This window comes from Zonotrichia leucophrys, chromosome 19, assembly GCF_028769735.1.
Source record: "Zonotrichia leucophrys gambelii isolate GWCS_2022_RI chromosome 19, RI_Zleu_2.0, whole genome shotgun sequence".
NCBI classification, from domain to species: Eukaryota; Metazoa; Chordata; class Aves; order Passeriformes; family Passerellidae; genus Zonotrichia; species Zonotrichia leucophrys.
The window spans coordinates 7,007,938-7,030,698 of record NC_088188.1 but is presented as its reverse complement, the minus strand read 5'-3'; the positions used below and the strand labels follow the sequence as shown (position 1 = coordinate 7,030,698).

The 22,761-nt window shown below is 39.7% G+C and overlaps 1 protein-coding gene across 1 annotated transcript; it reads right to left on the bottom strand.

The window, feature by feature from the left end:
• Positions 1 to 659: 659 nt before the first annotated feature.
• FOXN1 (forkhead box N1) lies at positions 660 to 21,337 on the bottom strand. The gene is made up of 8 exons (XM_064729297.1): positions 21,218 to 21,337; positions 18,188 to 18,685; positions 15,508 to 15,618; positions 10,890 to 11,017; positions 10,016 to 10,112; positions 5,854 to 6,061; positions 4,026 to 4,553; positions 660 to 1,541 (listed from the first exon to the last, which is right to left on the bottom strand). Exons 1-8 carry the CDS (start codon positions 21,335 to 21,337, stop codon positions 1,279 to 1,281), a joined length of 1,953 nt encoding a protein of 650 aa, XP_064585367.1. The 3' UTR covers positions 660 to 1,278.
• Between the last annotated feature and the right edge of the window lie 1,424 nt (positions 21,338 to 22,761).

The window sequence follows — 22,761 nt, the reverse complement described above, 5'->3', positions numbered from 1 at the left end:
AAGTTTTACCCTCCTTGGTTTAGGCTGAGTTTACACCGTCTGTGAACGGAGATCAGAGAATCCCACAATGGGTTGGGTTGGAAAGGACATTGAAGGTCACCCAGTGCCACCCCCTGCCATGGGCAGGGTCACCTTCCACTGTCCCAAATTGTCCCAAGCTCTGTCCAACCTGGCCTTGGGCACTTCCAGGATGGGGCAGCCACAGCTTCTCCAGGGAACCCCATTCTTTGGGGGTTTCTGGACTATTTTCCATAGTGCTCAATTCAATTTTTAACTTCTTTTCTCCAGCTCACTCTGGGTTTATATTGCATCACTTCAACCAAAATGGTTTTATTCTATTTTATTCTATTTTTCTACTTTTTTTAATTCCAGCTTTGTGGAAAATCAGAGGGAGAAGGTTGTTCCTGAAAAACTGGCCTGAAGTTTAGCTCACAGTAGGAACCTGCTGCAAGATTTGGTTCAGCATCACAAGAAACCCCCCTGGAGGGATCAGTTAAAACACAGATGCTCTCTGGATTTGGCCAACTGCAATTTCTCTCTTCTTTTTTATTACCATATGGCTCAATAATTCACGTTAATGTTTAGTTTATGTGGTAAAAGATAAGAGGCATGAATGGGAATAATTTCCAGCCAAGTAAAAATTCTACTAAATAGTTTTGTTCTTTTTTATTAAAAAAGCAGAGTTTAAAATTTCTTTTTAAATACAGTAAAACTTTGATATTTTCCACTGAAGCATATTTGTTGCTTTGGTTTTGTCTGTCAGCAGCTTGTCCTCTATCTTCTAATACTTGCAGAATTTTCAGTTCACATTTACCAAAACCCAGGGGGACTATGGGTCCCTTCTTTCAAGGGGACTATGAATGTTTTAATAGGTAGATTTTATATTTTGAGTGGTCTGTGGTGGATGTTGTTGCCATCAGTGGCTCCAAGAAATAAGTTAAATTGTTGTGTGCTGTGAGTTCTGTGCTCATTTCCAAGCAGTTTTTGTTAAAGAAAAAAAGAAAGAAAGAGGAAAAAGCAGGTCAAGAAGAAGATGAGTGGCTTCTTATTCCTGGAAGACGAAGAAGATGAGTGCCTTGATAAAACGGTGTTGACAAGTTCAGCTGTTAACCATACTCTCTTTAAATAATATTTTACATTATTTTTTTCTATTTTTTTGCTTTAATGTCAGTCTGTAGAAAACCATCATGATAAAGCTACATATCCTGCGGGTGAGTTCTGGGAAAAAAGAGATAAAATTCCTGTTCCCGTGGGTCAGGGCGGTGCCGGGGCTGTGGTTCACATCAGCGCGATGGGTTTGGAGCCGGGGGTGTTGCTCAGGTACGACGGGGACACCGTGTCCAGCTCCATGAAGGCCGAGTAGAGCGTGGTGAGCTGCAGCTCGGGCGCGCTCCCGTGCGCGCTCCCGTGCGCGGCCCCGTGCGCGCCGGGGCCGCCGCTCTCCAGCTGGCAGTGCGAGGGGAAACACTGCGGGGATGATGAAATGAGCACAAGGGGATCCACGGCCAGGCTGTCGTCCTTCAGCTCCTCCCAAAGATTCCCTACAACAAAAAACATCCCCATGTTGGTTTACAGATTTATTGGAACCCTGGATGCTGAGAATTTCCAATATTTTAGTTTTAACCCAACTCTTTTAGCCACAAGAGAATAATACTGCATTTGACCTGAGAAGGCTTCCAAAATTAAATGATAGAGCTGAGATTATGGATTATGGGTGTGCAGTTTGAATAGAAGTGTATCATATTACAGGGTGGAAAACATAGAGTTTAAGGTTCATTATTATATATATATATATATACACATATATATAAATAAATATAAATCTATCTTATATAGCTATTATACATATATATAATATCTATATTATATAGCTATTATATATATAAAATATATATAGCTATAATATTACAATATAGGTTATAACTATCTACCTTATATTATATAATATATAATTTATAGATTATACATAATTTATATATGATATACAATTTATATATTATACATCATATATAATATAGGACATATTATATTATATACAGAATATATTAGATTATAATATATACACTATATTTAATAATATAGTATATATGTTATTATATTAATATATTATTATATATTATTATATATAATTATATTACATATATTATATTATGATATAGCTATTATAATATTATAAAATATATAGCAATACAGCAATATAACAATATATATAAAGCATTATATGTATACATATATACATATATATCCATATATATCCATATATATCCATATATATGCATATATATACATATATATACATATATATCCATATATACATACATACATACATACATACATATATACTTATATACTTATATACATATAGATATCTCTATATCTATATCTATATCTATATCTATATCTATATCTATATCTATATCTATATCTATGTTAAGATGCAGATTTTAGTGTTGTGTCTGCTTCTTCTCCTTCTCCATGGGTTTGGGTGGTTTTGTGTAATTGGACAGAAAAGTCTCAGCATTGTGGATTTTGGGTGGTTGCTTATTGGGTTAAAAGTAAAAATAATTTAGGTCTCATTTCTTAATTGGATAATTTAGCCTTAAAAGGCCTTGTAGAGAAAGATAGTGAGCCATTTTGTAGCTTGTTAGTAGAATGCTGTAGAACTCACAATTTGTATAGATAAGAAATAATAAACATTCGAGCCTGAACACAAAATACCATCTTCAATCCTGACCTTGACAGACATAGAAAATAAATTAAAGAATTGACACAGCTTGATTCACATTTCTTTATATTTTCTCTTCCTATGTTTTTTAATATTTGTTTCTTGAATCAGTGTGTTGCAGGAGATGTTGTTTATTAATAATTTATGGAGGTGATCCTAATCTCTTGGGACTGAGGAAGGGAAGAGGTTGTTTAGATGGTTATTATTTGTCTGTCTCCACAAATTTAAATCTGGGAGAAAACAGCATTAAATTAAGAAAATTATTTCAAAAATTCTGGTAGAAATGTATATTTATGAAGAATACAAGAAGACAGCTCAGCAAGTATAATTGTTTTGGGTGTAGATGCTATTACTGCCTTGGGAAGAGGGAAAAAGCATCCTTTTTAGCAGAGATGTGGAATCAATATTGATAAAGAAGAATGCTAGCATGTTAATTCAATCAAATTTATTTCTCTTGGTGCCTTTCACTCGACAATTCTCTTCTAAGAATGGCACTAAATAGCTGTGCTTGAGTAGCTTTCAGTTGAAAACAGGTCTGAATTTAAAGAACACGTTATAAAAACTGTATTGCAGTGTTTAATATCAGCAATTGTAGCCAGGGGGGCAGTAAGAATGTTTTTTCCGTTCCTGGATGCAAATCTGTATCTTCCTTGGGAAACTTTTAAAAGATCTAACACAAAATTACATTGTGTTTATACAAAATGTAACCCAGGAAGGTGAGGTTTGTAACAGTGGCGTGGAGATGTGAGAAAAGGGAGGGAAATGGATGTTGTGGAGGTTGGGATGGGATGGGATCCATGGGATGGGGTGGGATGGGATGGGATCCATGGGATGGGATGGTATGGAATCCATGGGATGAGATCCATGGGGTGGGATCCATGGGGTGGGATGGGATTGCGATGGGATAGAATGGATCCATGGGTGGGATGGGATGGGATGGGATGCATGGGGTGGGATGGGATGGAATCCATGGCATGGATCCATGGGATGGGATCCATGGGGTGGGATGGGATCCATGGGATGGGATGGGATGAGATCCATGGGATGGGATCCATGGGGTGGGATGGGATCCATGGGGTGGGATGGGATGGGATGGGATGGGATAGGGTGGGATGGGATAATGGGATGGGATGGGATGGGATCCATGGGATGGGATGGGATCCATGGGATGAGATGGAATAATGGAAAGGGATAAGATGGGGTGGGATGGGATGGGAGGGATCCATGGGATGGGATGGGATCCATAGGATGGGAGGTAACAAACCTCACTGTCCAAGACAAAAACACCTCCAGCACCTACCTTGGAGATCAAAATCAGTGAGGGACGGGTTGAGAGCATCGATGTCATTGCTGAGGTCTCCCTCCTGCAGCAGCGTGTCCTGCACCGTCCTGGCCGGAGAATGCTCGGGCAGCATCTTCATCCCGCAGCTCGGGGGGCTCTGGGCCGGCACTGGCGAATCCTGAGGGATGCTGGGCTGAGTCCGGAGCTGGCTTTGCGCCTCCCCAGCATGGAACAGGCTCTGAGGCTCGGCCGTGTGCTGCAGCAGCGCCGTGGGGACCTGCGGGAAGCCCTGCGGGGACGAGAAGCAGCCGGGCTGCTGCCCCCCCAGCAGGGCGGGCAGGGGGCTCTTGGCGTGCAGCGCTGCCGAGCCGGGGATGCCGGGGAAGCCCTGCGGGATGCCCGAGGACAGCGAGGGCTCGCACAAGGGATGGGGCTGCGCTGCCATCTGCCTGGAGAGCGAGGCACCTGCAGCGCCCGGCGGGCTGCACGGCACCAGCGGCGAGCGCAGCTTCTCGCTCCTGTCGCCTATCAGGGTGTCAAGCTCTTCTGGAAAACAAAGGAAGAGTCCATGAATGACTGATCCCTGCATAGCTTGCAGCAGAAATTGTGATGCTGCTCAGAAAATATCAAGGGAAAGTCCATAGTTGATTTATCCCTTCGTAGCTTGCAGCAGGAATTGTGGTGGTTCTGAGAAAATGGCAAGGGAAAGTCCATGGCTGATTTATCCCTGCATTGCTTGCAGCAGGAATTGTGGTGGTTCTGAGAAAAAGGCAAGGGAAAGTCCATGGCTGATTTATCTCTGCATTGCTTGCAGCAGGAATTGTGGTGCTGCTCAGAAAATGACAAGGGAAAGTCTACAGCTGACTTATTCCTGCATTATTTGCAGCAGGAATTGTGATGCTGCTCAGAAAATAGCAAGGGAAACTCCATACTGACTTATTTCTGCATTGCTTGGAGCAGGAATTGTGGTGATATTCAGAAAATGATAAGGAAAAGTCCATGGCTCATTTACCCCTGCATAGCTTGCAGCAGGAATTGTGGTGGTTCTGAGAAAATGGCAAGGGAAAGTCCATAGCTGACTTATCCCTGCATTATTTGCAGCAGGAATTGTGGTGCTGCTCAGCAAATGGCAAGGGAAAGTCCATAGCTGACTTTCCCTGGATAACTTGCAGCAGGAATTATGCTGTTATTCAGGAAATGGCCAACAGAAGTTGCTAGTTCTTATATATTAAAACCTTCAAAGCCTGAAATTCTTAGTTGGAAGGGATCCACAAGGATCACCAAGTCCAATTCTTAAGAAAATGGCCCATACAGGGATTGTACTCACAACCTCAGTGATATCAGCACCATGCCATAACCAACTGAGATGTTTGCTTTTAAATTACTGTTGCCAAGTGAGTATGTAATAAATTCCACTTTTAAAGGTTGGATACTTAGCAGTTAATCTCAGATTTTATTTGATATTTCGTATTTCAGTGTTCTTTTTGTCACAGAGTGGTTTGGATTGGAAGGGATGTTGAAGATCCTCTCATTTCATCCCCCTGCCATGGGCAGGGACACCTCCACCACACCAGGCTGTTCCAATCCCCATCCAACCTTGCTTTTTATCTTAGAGAGATGTCAAGAGAGAATATTTTCTTGGTGAAGCTTGTTTGTGCTTATCTGTAAATTTCTACAAAACTAGGTCTATTTTAATTCTGATATTAATTTTTTTACTTGTTTTGCCAACCAGGAAAAATCCTTAAATATTTTCCTAAATAATATTTAAATTCTTTTATCAATCTTGGTGAACAGAAAAATTCTGGGGAGAGCTGTTTGAGAGCTAAAACAAGAACAGATGACTGACCTGGCTTTGCCATACTCTTCCTCACAGCAACTGGGTCTTTCCTCTTCCATTTCTGAAGCTCCTCCTGCATCTTGTCAATCTTGGCTGGATTCAGAGCCCACAAACAGCCCTTTCTAGAAGAATTCCCTGATTTGTTCTCAACCTTCTCAAAGCACTTGTTCAAAGATAAGTTGTGGCGCACGGAATTCTTCCAACCATCTGGAGCTGTCTGGAGAAACAAACCCAATGTAAGAACCAGCTTAAAAAAAAAATAAATTAAAAGCTAAAAATAAATAAATAAATTTAAAATGTATGTGTATATATATAACTGTGTTTTGACTGGTGAGGTTACAAGAAATGCTGTTTAGATCTGTGCCTTCTCTGCAGTGAGAAGCTTGAACGTTAGAGGGAAGCCACAAAAATGTTACAGTCATGTTGTGTGGGAAGAGAGGGATCAGATAAAATAGTAACTGATCTTCTAAGCAAAAAGGTTGTCAGAGACCTGCTGGGTCTCTAAGAGTGAATTTGCACATCACCAGAATTGTGTAAAAATTCATGTTCTAGAACTAACACGAAATCAGAATCTATTTTAGAACACCTAGAAATATTTCCAATTCTTCATTAAAGTACTTTGTGCCGCCTGGGCTCAAATTCAGTGTCCAGGCAGACTTCAAAGGGGTTTTTCATGCTACTGTAGGTGTAACTTTGTGTGCTGGCCAATTACATAACCAAATATTTCAATCACAAGCCCTCCAGATGAGATACAGGTTTCCACAGCTGATCACTCATCTCTGTGCTTTGCATTTACTTTTAACTCAGCAGAAGAAGCTGGAAGGTTCTTTAAACTGGGTCATCAAAATGATTATTTTCTTTTTGCCAAAAAAATCCTCATATTTTCTTTTCAATTCCTCATAAGGATTGCAGGAAATGAAACAGCTCTGTGAAATGGGGGGAGGTTGTCCATGGCTGTTAATTCATATTCATGGATGCAAACATTTGTCATCATAACTGTTTGTATCAAGTAGAGAATTATTCAACAGAGAACATGACAAATAAATATGGGTTTCCACAGTCTTTTTTACAATGTTAAAAATTAGAATTTCCCTCTTAGGTTCATTAATTTTTTCCCCATTTTTACTTTTTATTACTAGGATCCTTCTCTCATACAAAGCCAGATTTTTGATAGTTTGATAATTTCTTTAATTGCTGCCTAGTCCATCAGAACTTCCTCTTAGACCATCTTTTATAAATGAATCTGAGCCCATTTTGTCTTTCACCAGGCAGACTGTGAATTTTGAACATACTTTGATGAAATTATTGTATCAGGATTTAATTTTCTGTACATGTTTTTATAAGGACTGTAAAACATGTTGTTTTGTAGCTTGTAAAGAACTATTGTGTGGATTAAGGCATTAAAAACCTTATTGATGAGATGAGGATCAGATTTAATACTCACTTTCTTCATTAAAAAATAAATAGGTGTGGAATTAAATACATACTATTTACTAAAAGAGAAACTATTTTCCCTTCAGAGCAGCAGAACCTCTTCCATTTTGGCCCACCTGATGTCAGCATTTCACTATTCTGTCTCATGGGTGAGACAACACAAACTGTAACAGGAGGGAAGAGAAGAGAAGAGAAGAGAAGAGAAGAGAAGAGAAGAGAAGAGAAGAGAAGAGAAGAGAAGAGAAGAGAAGAGAAGAGAAGAGAAGAGAAGAGAAGAGAAGAGAAGAGAAGAGAAGAGAAGAGAAGAGAAGAGAAGAGAAGAGAAGAGAAGAGAGAAAACCCCAAACCTTTAAAGCATTTTCTGCCATAAGATCACTCTAAACACAACAAATCAGTTTTTTCTCCCTTGCAGATAACATTCAAGTAACTTTCTGGTGGTTCCAAAAGTGAATAAAGCTGTTCCTCCCAGGCGAATTGTGCATTTAGCTACTGAACAAGCTGACCTGGAAGAATATTCCTGTTTCTTGCCCTGCACAGAGGCTCCCCACACCCCTGTGTACCTAGACAGGATAATTGGTGTTTCTGCTCAGCTGGGAGTGGCATGGGCTCCTCAGAGGCTTGCAGAACGTGTGGGGGTGTAAATTAGGAGATGGTTTTAGAAACTGTACAAGCAAAAAGCACACGGATTGATTTTGGAGGCTGCTGCCAGGAGCTGAGCAGGTTCTTGCATTAAATTCAGGATTGCTGAGCTGTGAGAATTTATTTGCCCAGGTAGGGATTAACACACTGAGATTATTAAGAGAAAAAAACACCAGTTTTTAAATCAGGTGTGATTGTAAATGAGCAAACTTTGGCTGCTGGGGCTGCTCTTGAGCAGCTGGAATCTCCCTGCTGTGGCTGATTTTGGTAATCACTGCATTCAGCAAGGGGGAGATGCGAGTGCAGGATCACAAAATCAGCTGGGGAATCCCAGGATCACAAAATCAGCTGGGGAATCCCAGGATCACTGAGGTGGGAAAAGCCCTCTGAGGGCACCAATTCCAGCCCCTGGCACTGCCAAGGCCACCACCAATCCATGTCCCCAGGTGCCACCTCCACAGCACCTGAGCCCTCCCTTCACACCTCAGACCTTTCTGCCCTCTCAGCCCAACAACTCCAATTAAAAAGATTAAAGCTTTCTGTTAGACTCACTAATCACTACAAAAAAAAAGGAGAGAAAATTATTGTCCAGCCCCACTGATCCTGACCAGCTCTTGAAGTTTAAAGAGTTCAGTGATCTTGCAAAACCCTTTCTCTTTAAATCTAGGTCTCAAGAGAAGGGAGAGGTACATCAAAGACTAATTCAACTTTAGCTGTGTAGATTTTTTTTTTTTTTTTAGGACGTAGGAGTTGGATTGCTCTGTTTCAACTAGAAATGAGATTGTTGCATCATAGAAACTAAATTTGCTGTGGCAGCGAATCCCAGTTAATTTGACTCTGCTTGTATCATCCCAGCAAGGCTCTGTGTGCACTTGCTCTCTTTTTCTCACCAACTTAAATTTTTCCCCTCTCCCTGTTGTAGTTTGCTTTTTAGTGAGCACTGGTAGCAGCAGCAAAATGTTCTTTGCTGATTTTTATGGGGTTTTATTTTGCTGAAGAGTCTCCAAAAGCAGGGAGGATGGAGGATATTAAATTTTGCCTATATTGGTAATTCTCTGCTGTGAAGACCAGAGAGAGACAGGGATTCATGACTGTAAATGTAATATCTGAGTGCTCATTCTCCCCTGGTTATTTTAAGGATGCTACAGTCAAATACATTTGGCTGAATTTGTAAGTAAAGTGCAAAATAGTGAATTTATGGGTAGTACCCCCTGATCTATTCTGTTCCTACAGCAGTGACCTCATTCTCATCAGTTTTTAAATGAATTTTAAAAAAGACAAGAGGTTCTGAAAAACCAGGAGGGACCAGGATGGTGACACCTGGAGGAGCCACAATCCTGAGTCTGAGGGATTCTGCCCATGCTGGCAGCAGCAGCATTTGGTTTAAAGCTGCTGATTAATTTTATGATCAATTGTGTCATAAGACAACAGAGAATTAATTTCAGTTTGATCTGAGGAATAAACATCCACATGCCTGTAAAAATTATTAATAATATTCCCACCTCTCTGCTTGAAACTCTGGCTATTTTCCTGTGGATTCCCCCGGGATTTCTAACGGTAGATTTATTTTTTTTTCCCTTTTCTTGCTTGTAACAAATGATGGAGCACTTAGTGATTCCTTTGGGAGGAAATCTGGGAGTGTGATGGATCCTGACAGTTCTTCCTCTGTGATAATGTGCATTTTTCTCTGGTTACTGACATATTCAATCTTCTGTTTGTGTGTGTGTGTGCTCTATTTGTCCTCAGTGTCCAAAACCACTGCAGAATTGTATTGGAACATTTATTTTCCATTATTCTCAGTGTTCCTTTATTACAAATGTTTGAACTGCCTTGCTGCGGCTGTTTGAAATTTGCCCTGAGGAATGGTCACTGTTGTACACCCAAGCTCACAGCTGGAACAGTCCTTAACATCTTCTTGAGTTAAATATTACCACATTTCACATTTCTGCCTAGGTGCAGAAGGCTGGGGAGCTTGGGATCATGGGAGTATGGAGTGTGTAATTGATTTGGTATGAATCTCCTAAGAAATAATCCCTTTTCATAGCTGGAATCCCATCCCTTACTCCCTCTCTCCCTTCCCCATCCCCGTGGAACTCACCTTAAAGTAAGGGAAGTGTTCTGTCATGAAATTGTAAATCTCACTGACTGGCAAACTCCCTGTCTTGCTGTTTTTGAGAGCCATGAAGATCAGGATGCTTTAGGGAGAGAAAAAACAAACAAAAAAACCATTTTAGCCTCTTCTGCCTGGCTCCTCACAACCAAAATTAGATCATTTTTTGCACTGGGTGTAATTATTCTGACTTTCACTGTCATAGCACAAATACAAGGATGATTTTATGTTTCACTCAGTCAATTACAACAATCTCCTTAACTCCTACAGGTAATTCTCCAGGCTCATCTAGAAGGTCCAATCTGGGTTTAAAATAAAGGAACATAGAAAGTAGAATCAAGACCTTCCAATCCTGCTGGTGTGGAGTTATTGAAGGTTTGTTTGACTGGCGGAGGCCACAGAGAGAATCAAATCGACAGAGTCATAATTAAAATTTAATTATCTGATCTACTTCGGTGGCTAAACCCATGTGGTGACTGCCATAGTAGATAGGTTTTCAAGGCATTTCCTTGCTCAAGTAACTGGGAAAAAAATAATTTTTAATACAGAATAGACAACTCAGTAGCACCAGCCTTGTGCTGATGAAATTCACAACACTTAAATTTTTTCCTTAGAGAAATGTGTCAATTTTTTTTCCTTTGGGGAGTGATCAAGACTGCTCCCCTGCTTTACAACACTTCATTTCTGTGTGCCTTGGCTGGCCCCAGAGCCTGGAACGTTCTGTGATCCACGGGGACAGGACAGAACAGCCCGGCAAGAAGACAAATGGAGCGAACGTGTTGCTGCAAACGATGCTGGAACAGGGCCAGGGGTGAACGGGGTATTTCCTGTAAGGTGAGGGCTTGGAAAAAGATTGGATTACCTGTAGGAGTAGATGGGTTTGGGGAACAGAGGCTGCTGAGATTCTTGGCTGCTTTGAGGAGCAATCCTTTGGTAGGGGTAGTGCGAGGAGGCGATGTAAGTCACGGGGTAGCTGCCTCCTGAGGGGTACTGGGGGGACAGCAAAAATGTCATTTGTTTTAGCAAAAAACTCCCAAAAATATTCCCTAATAACAGCATTATTTCTGATACTGTGTGGGAAAAAGCATTTTCTTCTTTATTTCTTGCTATGAGGAGCCGTGTCCTATTAATCGTCCCCAGATAATTTCTAATTTTATAGACCTAAAGCTTATCTCCCTCCAGCCATCTCTTTTGAAGTATCTCAGCCTGCTCAGCCTCCCCTGAACAAGCACACAAATAATGAATGATGTCATTTTATCGACATTAAAACCCCAGACCACCAGAGTAAAAATCTTCAGTGTTCATCTTATAAAAAGCAGCTGAGGAAGTAAAGCTACTAAAAATGTAGGAGGAAACAGGGAAGTCTTGCCTGAGCCTTATTTGAGTTTGTGTGCTATATTTTTTTTCTTTATTTTTTAGGTGGAGAGGGTTCAGAAAGGCAAAAATTGAAATCATATAATATTTGCTGCTAAGGGAATAGTATCCCAAAATCTCTGTTAAAATCGCTGTTACTGAGCAAGGCAGGGAAAACCCCAACAAATAACAAGAAGAACTTAAATGGATGCACCAGAATATATTTAAGAGGAATTTATTATTATGGAATAAGTCAGTGATGTCATTCCAAGGGTCAGGAGAGAAGCATATGAGACATTTTTGGGGTGGTTTCACACTGCCTGCCCCGTGCTGAAGCTGTTGGGCTGCTCCCTGTCTGTTCCCTCAGTAAAATCCAAGGAAAATCCTTCTCCACAGGGCCAGGAGTTCATGTGCCACCACCTCAAGTGATTTTTCCATTCAATTTTCTCTATCAAAAAGCTGAAAATAACAGCCAGGACCCCTAAAAACAGATAATATTTATGCCTTGGTACCAGCCACAGGAGCTCCCTGAGAAATGCTGACCAAACTCTCCAGGAGATCACCAAACCTGTTCCAAGACACACTTAAAGTGAAGGGATCACCAGGATAAAAAGCCAGGTGAAAGATGAGATGATCCCCACAGACAGCCTGGATTGCGCCAGAGCTTCCATAGATTTGTCCTCAATTTTTTAACACAGCCCTTGGTCTTTTTCTTTTCTGAATATTCCGCGTTTTTCTCCCTTAAATTACAGTTTAAACCTGCTGCAAAGAGACTTTCAGGAGCAAAGGAGCATGATGTAGTTTAGGTAAGATAACATCAGCTCTGGGAGAGAGGAATTTCTGCCTCTTCCAGATGAATCTTGGCGGATGCCAGGGGTGAGGACATGGCCAAAATTAGAATTTCTGTCACATGATATTAAAAAAAAAGTCTACCTGGATGCCTTCCCTGGCACTGCTGAGCCCTGTCCTGGTGTTTCACTGCTCATTCCTGCCCATCCTGTGCCATGAGGTTTGTGGGGTTCCTCTGGAAAATCATCATGTAGCCCTCAGGACTCGTTGGGAAAAATCCCTTGGACATCTCTTTAGTTTCTAATTCTAATTCCTTTGTTTTTTTGGATCAATAGTTTTGATTGCTCTTGGTCTTTGTCCCCTTAAAACAGCAAAATATTCACAGTTTATTTATTTATTCTGTACTCTGAATAATTGATGTCATTTTCTCAGTAATTTTATGCTGGCTGCTGGAGTCTTTCTTGCCTGTTTGCTTTTATCTTCCTCACACTGAACTGCCTGAAATGGAATGTGGAAAGCCAGACTGAATAGACTCAGTTGTTTGCATGGTGAAAGGAATGAAATGTACATAATTAATCATGTCCTGCCTTGTTAAACCAAATATTGGGCACAATTAGAGCCTCCAGAGCAGCTGTGAACTAATTTTTGTGTGCACTGTGGTGCTCCCTGCCTTGTGCACCGGCTGCAGATTTTCCCCCGAGAGCAGAAAACCAAGAAATTCCTACAATAATTCTGATTTTTATTGGTTTTGGTGGCTCTTTGAAAGATAGGGCTGGTTTTGATGTCACCATGAAAGGCCAGACCTGGGTGTTTGAGGGATTATTTCTGTTTTATTGGTTTCATGAATCCTTTTTGAGGGAAGGGAGGCTGGGGAATGGTCTGGAATGACAGGCTGGAGCTGGTTTTACAGTCTGCCATGGCATGAAAGGTGTTTTATGGTGGGTGAGTGACTCCAGCCAGTGTCTGCTCCTCATTTGGGTCAATAATAACTCATTTTTCTTCTGAGTCACCGCTCCTGTTGTGTCCAGCCAAGGGGAAGGTGAGGCTGTTTTATCATCTGCACAGAATTAATGAAGGGGCTGGATCCTCTCATCCCTCTAATGAAAACTGGGCTGGAACATCCCTCACTGCAGGGCCCGTTCTGCAGAGAGGAACCTCCTTGGAGTGACTGAGCTTGCACTGCCCCATTCCAGCTTGGAATGGAAAGAGTTAATCATGGGGCTGCTCCATGCAGGACAGCTTATTCCACTTTTCTCAGCTCTTTTCATTTTCCAGCATGTGATTATGGTGTAGGGATAGCAATTCTATTTTTACCAATTAGACCTTTTAAATTTTTTATTTTATTTTGTTTTTAATTTTATTTTTAAAATTTTATTTTCATTTTATTCCTGAGCAGCAGAACACCTTGCCAGACCTTTTCTGCATTAACCTTAAGCACAGATATTGAAGAATATGATTATGTGATTATGGCATGTGATTATGGCACAGGAATAACAATATAACAATTCTACCTCTTTCACCTATTAGATAATTTAAAATTTTATTTATATTTTTTTAAATTTTATTTTTATTTTATTCCTCAGCAGCAGAACACCTTGCCAGACCTTTTCTACATTAACATTAAGCACAGCTATTGAAGAATATGACTAAGTGATTATGGCATGTGATTATGGCACAGGGATAACAATTCTACCTCTTTCACCTATTAGACTTTTTAAAATTTTATTTTAAATTTTTTAAAAAAAATTATTTTTATTTTATTCCTCAACAGCAGAACAACTTGCCAGACTATTTCTATATTAACATTAAGCACAGATATTGAAGAATATGATAATGTGATTATGGCACAGGGATAGGTATTGAAGAATATGGTTATGTGATTATGGCATGTGATTATGGCACAGGGATAGCAATTCTACCTCTTTCACCTACTGGACCTTTATAAATTTTATTTTAAAAATTTTTAAATTTTATTTTTATTTTATTCCTGAGCAGCAGAACACCTTGTCAGACTTTTTCTACATTAACATTAAGCACAGATATTGAAGAATATGATTATGTGATTATCGCATGTGATTATGGCACAGGGATAGCAATTCTACCTCTTTCACCTATTAGACCTTTTTTAAATTTTAGTTTTTAATTTAATTTTTTTTTTTAATTTTATTTTTATTTTATTCCTCAGCAGCAGAACACCTTGCCAGACTCTTTTCTATATTAACATTAAGCACCAGGTATTGAAGAAAAGTCTGACAGAAACCTGCTGCACTTCAGAGATTTGTCCCAGTGCCAGCCTGCAGGTGGATGGAGGATTTTCCTCTTGGTGCCTGTTGGATCTTGCCTGGCAGCTTTAAATCTGGATGTTTTTGGAATGTGATCAGCACAGAAACAGCACTGCTGTCAAACCAGCAGGGACAGGGGAAAGGTGCCTGCTGCAGAACGCATAAAGAAATTAAGAATATTCTGTGAATTCACAAGTTAGGTGGGGTTTCTGCACACAGAAATGGCATTTTTATAGTGACTGAGATATATGGAGCTGTGACATATCCAACATAGTTTGTATTTGCAGCAGAGCTTTGTTTTGGCACCATTTTGTGATAATTTTCTTCTAAAATAATGATAATGGATTTGTAAGTTAGGATGGTAGTGCAATATCACCATTCCTTTTATTCCATTTAAATTATATTTATATTAATAAGTATATTTCTATTTATAATTTTTATATAATTTATCTATGTCTATATTTATTTTATTTTCATTTATTTTATTTTATTTGTTTTTATTTTTATTACTGTCAATTATGCTTCAGCTGAGTAATCTTTCTCTTGGGATGATGTAAGAAGCAAATTTTCAAAAGAGATGTGTGCGCCACCAGGCACAAGGAAAGCTGACATCATTTTGCTGTTCCAATTTCACTTTAAAATATTTTTCTATGTTTGGTCTGAATTTTAGCAATCTATTTAGGGTTTTTTTTCCTGAAATTAAAGCTCAGTTAGTTAACATCCTGAAATATCAAGAATTATATTAATAATTTATCTGTCTCCAAAGCAAATTTTCTGGAGTGTAATGGTGAAAATATAAATATCCAGTACTAAGATTCCATTTCCACAGTTTTTGGTTTGGTATTTTTTTCCTTCTTTTTCTTAATAAGCATCTTAAATTGCATTTAGCTGTGGTTGTTTTTAGATCTTATCCTCATAAACTGAATATAGGCATAGAAACACAGCCCTGCAAACACACAAATGTAAAGATAATTTAAATATTTTTAAAAAATGATGATTACCACAATTTTTGTACCATTTGAGTGCTAAAAATCAGGGTTTTGGTGCTGGACTGACCTGGTGGAAGGGGTGTGAGGAGCAATACATCTGCTGCACCTGGGGCTGGTAGCAATACAGGCCAGGCTGCCCTTCCAGCGGGGATGTCCTGAGCTTCAGGTCTGAATCCTGCTGCAAAACAGCCAAAAAAATGAGTAATTAGAGAAAACAGCTGAAGTTAAAACAGGATAATTAGTCAGTGTGAATGTTTGACTTTGTTACGTTGAGTTTTTGGGGTTTTGCTGTGTTTTGGTAAGGGTTAACAGAGTTGGTTTGTGTTTTAGCAGTGCAAATCTGGGGTTGGCCGTCCCTGGGGTGGCCAGGGCCAGGGTGGGACAGTGAGAGATGTCCCTGCCACAGGAGAGGTGACACTGGAGCACCTTCAGGGTCCCTTCCAACCCAAACCACCCCGTGATTCCATGAAGAAACGAACCAATTCCTGCATTTCCATAATTGCAGCCTGAAAAAAGGAAATCCCGGCCCACATTCCATGCAGAGAGCAATTCAGAAATCATCGAGATCTGTTTATATTCTTATATTTTTTCCCTCCCTGCACACACAAACCACACTCCAGCTTTCATTCCTGAGTGTGCACAAGTGTCTCCCTCATCTTTCATTCTCCCTGATTTTATCTGTAGGCTGGCAGTGCCTCTGGAATTTTGGCAGGTCTGTAATGTCCAGGAAAGAGGTGGCAGAGAAAAACCACACTGGGCTGGCTGCTGGGTTCAACCAAGATGCAGGAAATATGTAAAAAATGGAGGAATTCAGTGAGAAACTTTTTTCCAAGAATCCAACAGCACTTATCCTTCTGCTTTAAAGCATGGCCAGCTTTTATGGAATTTTAATCTAAAAATATCAATAAATAAACATATATACACATGATTTCTTATATATATGTTATATATCATGCATGTGTATCTAATATATATAAAATATATATCTAGTATATATATATATATATATAATGAGCACCCATTGGTTTGACCACAGCATCCCAGAATTCCCACTTCTTCCTGGTCAAACCAGCACAATCTAGTATATCTTATAAATATTAAAATATTCAGTATTTTTATGCTATATTATTAGAAGCACAAATTAGGCTTGGTTTGACATCCACTACCAATAAACATCAGTGTTATCTTGGTGATATGAAGATGAAGATTTTGAGAAATTCCAGATTTCCAGCAGCATGGAAATGATTTAAAAGTGGGAAGTTGGGTGCTGGCAAGACCCAACAGGGAGTAGCTACTCCTGCTTGTAAAGGGCTCCTGCACTGCTGCCTTTGCATCCTGCAGGGATTTGGGAAGAAAATGGGAATTTTGTTTTCATCAGCTGCTCATAGGTTTTGCAGCACTGAACTCCCCTGACCTAGATGAGTGTTTATCCAGGAAATAAGAGATTTAGATCGATTTCCTCCTTAACCTGGATGGCTTCAATCCCCAGGTATGTTCCATGACAACATCTCTCCATTCTCCTGGTCTTAATCCAATTAATACTTTTTTTTTTAAACTCCTCTTCCATTTGTAGCTCTGAATTCCTCCTGTCCCAGCCATTCAGAACCAGCTCAGGGCTCTCCTCTGGCAGGTGGAATTGTTCTTTTTGGCTGCAGGAGATGATCAAGATGCACTTTACACCTTGGATCACAGCAGAGATCTTGTGGAGACACTGGAGGGGAATTTAATTTGCTTTTCAGGGATCTCTGTTGGCCTAAATAGGCAGCTGCCTCCATCTGGTATTGAAATCAGCCCAGGTAATTTTGCACTGCACATATAAACAGAGCTGATATTTATTTTTTGATGTCTTGGAGTTTTCTCTTCTATTTGCACTGAGAAAAGTGCAGGCGAGCTGTTGGACCAAATCTGCTCCACATCCTCATGCTTGAAAATTTTGTTTTGTGAGCTTTTGTTTGTAGAAAACCCCAGCTGATGACAAATTTGGATATTTATGATTCATGTACCCTGTCTGATGGAAAATCATTTGTCCTTGTGCCTATTTCTGAGGATTGTTAGAGGAAAAGACCAGAAAATAGAGAACAAATAAACATGGATATATCTAAATCTGCTTTCCCTGAGCTCTGGCCTGTATCTTGACAGACTGATAAATATTTAGGATTCATGTACCCTGTCTGATGGAAAATAATTTGTCCTTGTGCATCTTTCTGAGGATTGTTTGAGGAAAAGACCAGAAAAGAGAAAATTTGGAGAAATAAACACGGATATGTCTAAATTTGCTTTCCCTGAGCTCTAACCTGTATCCTGACAGAGTGATAAACATCTAGGATTCAGGTACCCCTTCTTATGGAAAATCACTTGTTCTTGTACCTCTTTCTGAGGATTCTTTGAGGAAAAGACCAGAAAATAGAAAATGTGGACAAATAAACATGGATATACCCAAATCTCTTTCCCTGAGCTCTAGCTTGACAGAGCAATAAACATCTAGGATTCGTGTACCCCCTCTGATGGAAAATCATTTGTCCTTGTGCATCTTTCTGAGGATTGTTTGAGGAAAAGACCAGAAAATAGAGAACTTGGACAAATAAACATGGATACTTCTAAATCTGCTTTCCCTGACCTCTAGCTTGACAGAGCGACAAACACCAATACAGCCACTACAACAAGAAAATCCTTCCAACGAGAAAATCCTTCCAAAAGCCCATTTTTACCACTGAAAACAGCCCAAACAACACCAAAACCCCACTGACCATGACCTGGGCGCCGTGCTCCTGCCCCGTGGAGCTGTACTGGAGGCTGCTACACCACGGCTGCTCTGCAGAAATATTTGGGATGTGGGTGGGAAAAGCCTCCGGCTCCTCAGCAGATCCCGGCAGACCCTCAAAGCCATCGATGCTCCTGTGATTCTTGAAGGGAGAAGCTTCTGGAGGCAGGGCCTGGTGGGATTCCTGGAAAACATCCTCGCTGATCTGCCTCTTGTAAGGGTGGAAGGGGCTCCTGGTGCTCTTGAGGAAGCGCTCGTAGCTGCCGGCTGCGTTCTCCTCGTAGCTGCAGCGCCGGAATCGCTCGGTGCCGAAGGATGCCCTGAACTTGTTGGTGCCACAGGGGATTCCTTGGCTGCCAGGGAAGCCTCCCGGGATGGGGTCCTGGCATGGGGAGGCAGGGCTGGGGCTGGGAGAGGATTCTGAGCTCGTTCTCTCTGTCCGGGTGTCCGGCTCATAGGGCGGGCAGCTGTAGCTGGGGTTATCCTGTGATGGGATATTCATATGGATTTATTTAAGGTCAGGATTGAAGTTTCAGCAAATGTTTTATTATTCTCATTGTCTGAGTTATTTTATTATTATCTAGGTTATTTTCATTGTCTAAGTTATTTTATTATCGATTTATCCCCTATGGGGGAAAAATCGATATTATTGATTTATCCCTATGGGGGATAAATCCCAAGGCTACAACCCCAGCGCTGCTCTCTCTTATTGTCTAAGTTATTTTCATTGTGTAAGTTATTTTATTATTTTCATTGTCTTATTTATTTATAGAAATTTTAAAATATAACATTTATATTTTATTTACATTATTTTTTTACATTAAAATATAAATGCAATATGCGATGGAATATTGAAGTTTAATTATTAAAGGTCAGGATTGAAGTTTGAGCAAATATTTCATTATTTTCATTGTCTAAGTTATTTATGTATAGAAACTTTTAAATATAACATTTATATCTTAATTACATTAAAATATAAATTTAATATGTGATAGAATATTGACTTTTATTTATTTAGGGTCAGGATTGAAGTTTGAGCAAATATTTCATTATTTTCATTATCTAAGTTATTTATTTATAGAAATTTTAAAAGATAAAATTAGTATTTTTATCACATTAAAAGCTGCAATGGAATAATGACATTTATTTAAGGCTAGGATTGAAGTTTGAGAAAATATTTCATTATTTTCATTATCTAAGTTATTTATTTATAGACATTTTTAAAAGATAAAATTTATATTTTAATGCAATTAAAATATAAATGTAATACGTGATATAATATTGACATTAGTTTTTTAAGGTTAATATTTAAGTTTGAGCAAATATTTCATTATTTTCCTTGTCTAAGTTATTTATTTACAGAAATATTAAAATACAAAATTTATATTTTAATTACATTAAAAGCTGTGATGGAATGTTAGTATTTATTTATTTAAGTTTGAGCAAATATTTTATTATTTTCACTATCTAAGTTACTTATTTATAGACATTTTAAAATATAAAATTTATATTTTAATTGCAATAAAAGCTGCGATGAAATATTGATATTTATTAATTTAAGGTTAGTATTTAAGTTTGAGCAAATATTTTATTATTTTCTTTTCTAAGTTATTTATAGAAAATTTCAAATATAAAATTTCTATTTTAATTACATTAAAAATGCATTTTTAGTGGTAAGTATGAAATGACCAGTTCTAACCACCTTCATGCAGAGAAGCCTTAAAAAGATCTCAAGCGTTTTCTGTTTGCTTAGTATCCAAAACTATTCAGCAATTAATTAATTAATAAAAGCAAGGCCAGGTTGGATTGGTCTTGGAGGAACCTGGAGCAGGATGATCTTTAAGTCCCTTCCGACCCAAAGCACTCAGAAAACAGAACTGCCCTTGGAAAAAACAAGGACACCTTGACTCTGCTCTGCCCATTTCAGGGAAAAGCTGAGGAAGGTCAGGTGATGAAAGATTAAATGACAGGAATGTGATAAGTGCAAGCCCTGTCGCCTGCAAGTTTAGTCAAATCAGCTTGATCTCATCCCTGCTGGGCTTCCAGGCTCCAGAAATGTGGGTGCTTGCATCACTTCCCTTCATTAAGGTGGCCACACTCATCTGGAGACCCAGGACAGGCTCAGGGCAGACACCCCAACCCTCCTGTGTCATCTCCTCCCTCCCTTGTGCTCTCCAGCAAAGAGAAACCACTCAGGAGCTCTTTAATCTGGAGCAGGGCTGCAGACTGGGTCCTGCCACTGGAAATATGCATATAATGAAAGTATTTCCCTGACATCAGGGGTGAGTAATTAGTGGGGAGCCTTTGAGAGGACACACATCAGGCTGGAGCAGGGCGCTGGGCTCAGGGATGGGAGAATGTCCTGTGCTCCTCAAAAAAGGCAAAGACCAGGTTACTGAGTGCTCCCTTCCCTCTCCAAAATTGAGAAATTAGTTATTGAGTGCTCCCTTCCCTCTCCAAATCCAAGAAATCCCACAAGGAAAATCAGGATAAACCCAGTTCTTTCTGCAGGGGAACACAGCCCAGCTTTCCCACTCATTTTAAGGAATGGAACAGAACATTCAGCTGGAGATTAAGATTAAAATATGGATATAATGAAAATATGCACATTTCCCTGACATCAGGGATGAGTAATTAGTGGGAAGCCTTTGAGAGGACACACATCAGGCTGGAGCAGGGTGCTGTGCTCAGGGATGGGAGAATGTCCTGTGCTCCTCAAAAAGGCACACCATGTTATTGAGTGCTGTCCAAATCCAAGAAATCCCACAAGGAAAATCAGGATAAACCCAGTTCTTTCTGCTGGAGAACACAGCCCAGCTTTCCCACTCATTTTAAGGACTGGAACAGAACATTCAGCTGGAGTTTAGCTGAGCAGGATAACTCAGGTTTCCACCCTTCAGGAATAAAACCTCCAGTGTTTGCTCTGTCACCAGTAGGTTTGGTGAGATCCAGCAAGAGCTGAATGTTTATTTTGATCTTTAAAGGAAGAGAACAGGCCTGGGCCAGTTTTACTCACACTCTGCTGAACTGGGGATATTGAATCCCCCTGTGCCTTCATCAGGTCCTGCTGATCCCTTTCCAGAGTGTCCGAGGCAGAAAATTTAATATTGGACTGGTCCTGAAGTAGTGAAACCATCACCAAACCCACGGCACACAGAAATCCTGTCAGGGCAAAAATCAAACTACAATTAGCACTTTTTCAAATTTGAACTGTGAAACAAATCCCTTGTTTGGTGCAGGTGATGGAACAGGCTGGGGTGTGCAGCTGGAGCCATCCTGAGGAATTCCTAACACTGGAATTAATTTTTAGCTCTTAAAGAAATGTTCTGTAGATGAAATTCCAATGAAAACATGGTATGGGGTTTCTATGGACTCACCACATAATTTTTATAAAAATAAGCACTTTGTTTTCTATAGGATCATAAATTAATAAAAATGTATTGTTCTGGGGTTATGCAAATTTAGCAACGTCATTTTATTGAGAAATTTGGATATAAATGTACCCCAGCTGTTTTCAGAGGGACTATATTAAAAAAAAAAAAGAATATTTTTCTATCTTTACTCAGACTGATGATTACAACACACTTATATTTTCACTTTTGTTTTTTATTAGCCCCAATCCCTTCAGCCTTTCTGTTCTGTTTTGCATGACTTAAACGTATCTGAGATATGGAAATGACTTCATCATTCCATCCCTGTTTTTGTTAGCTGGATCTCCTCTCAAGTTCCCAATCTTTGATCTTTGGATATAGGAGCCATATCTGATGGTGTTCTTTGGATTAAAAGGAATAAATTTAATCTTCTGGTCTTTTGTTTTCCTTGTTGACTGTAACTTTAGAGTAAAACAAAAGTAGAACATGCATCCTTTTATGTCATGCACCAAGTTTGAACACTACATGAAGGTGTTCATGCTCATAATTTCAATTTCAGGTGAACAAATCAGGGGGAAAAAAGCCACTTTAATTCAAGAGTTAGTCTGCCAGCTCTTTGCCACGTGTTGAAATAGCTGTTAGGTAAATATCTAAGGGCTTTGTTAGGTTTGCTTAACAAAGACGTATCACCTAAAAACGTGGAAACCTTTTTTTGCCTTTCTAGTTCAAAGAGAAATCTGTATTTATGATGAGTAAAACTGCGTTGCCCGGGGGGATGGAGCACAATGGGGCTTGGAAATCAAGCAGGAGACCTGTAGCAGTACATCAGGGGAAAAAAATGATGTGAGAGAGAGTTCAGAAATGTCTCAGCTCTTCTCCCAGTGGCTTAACCGGAGGCTGATGAGGAGAGAGATTCCTCATCTTGAAAGGGGCAGGTGGGAAAAACGTCAGCTAGATAAGATATGAGAGTCTATTTGCAATTTGTGAGTGCCTATTTGTAATTTGTGAGTGTCTATTTGCAATTTGTGAGTGCCTATTTGCAATTTGTGAGCGCTCCACACTGGCTGCCCTCCCAGTGCTGCTTCCCCACTTATCTTCAGGTTACACAAAGCTGTCTCTGACCTCTCCTTTATACTGCAATTTTTCAGCCCAGCTGCCTCATTTGTGGTCTGGAGCATTAGAGTTTTAA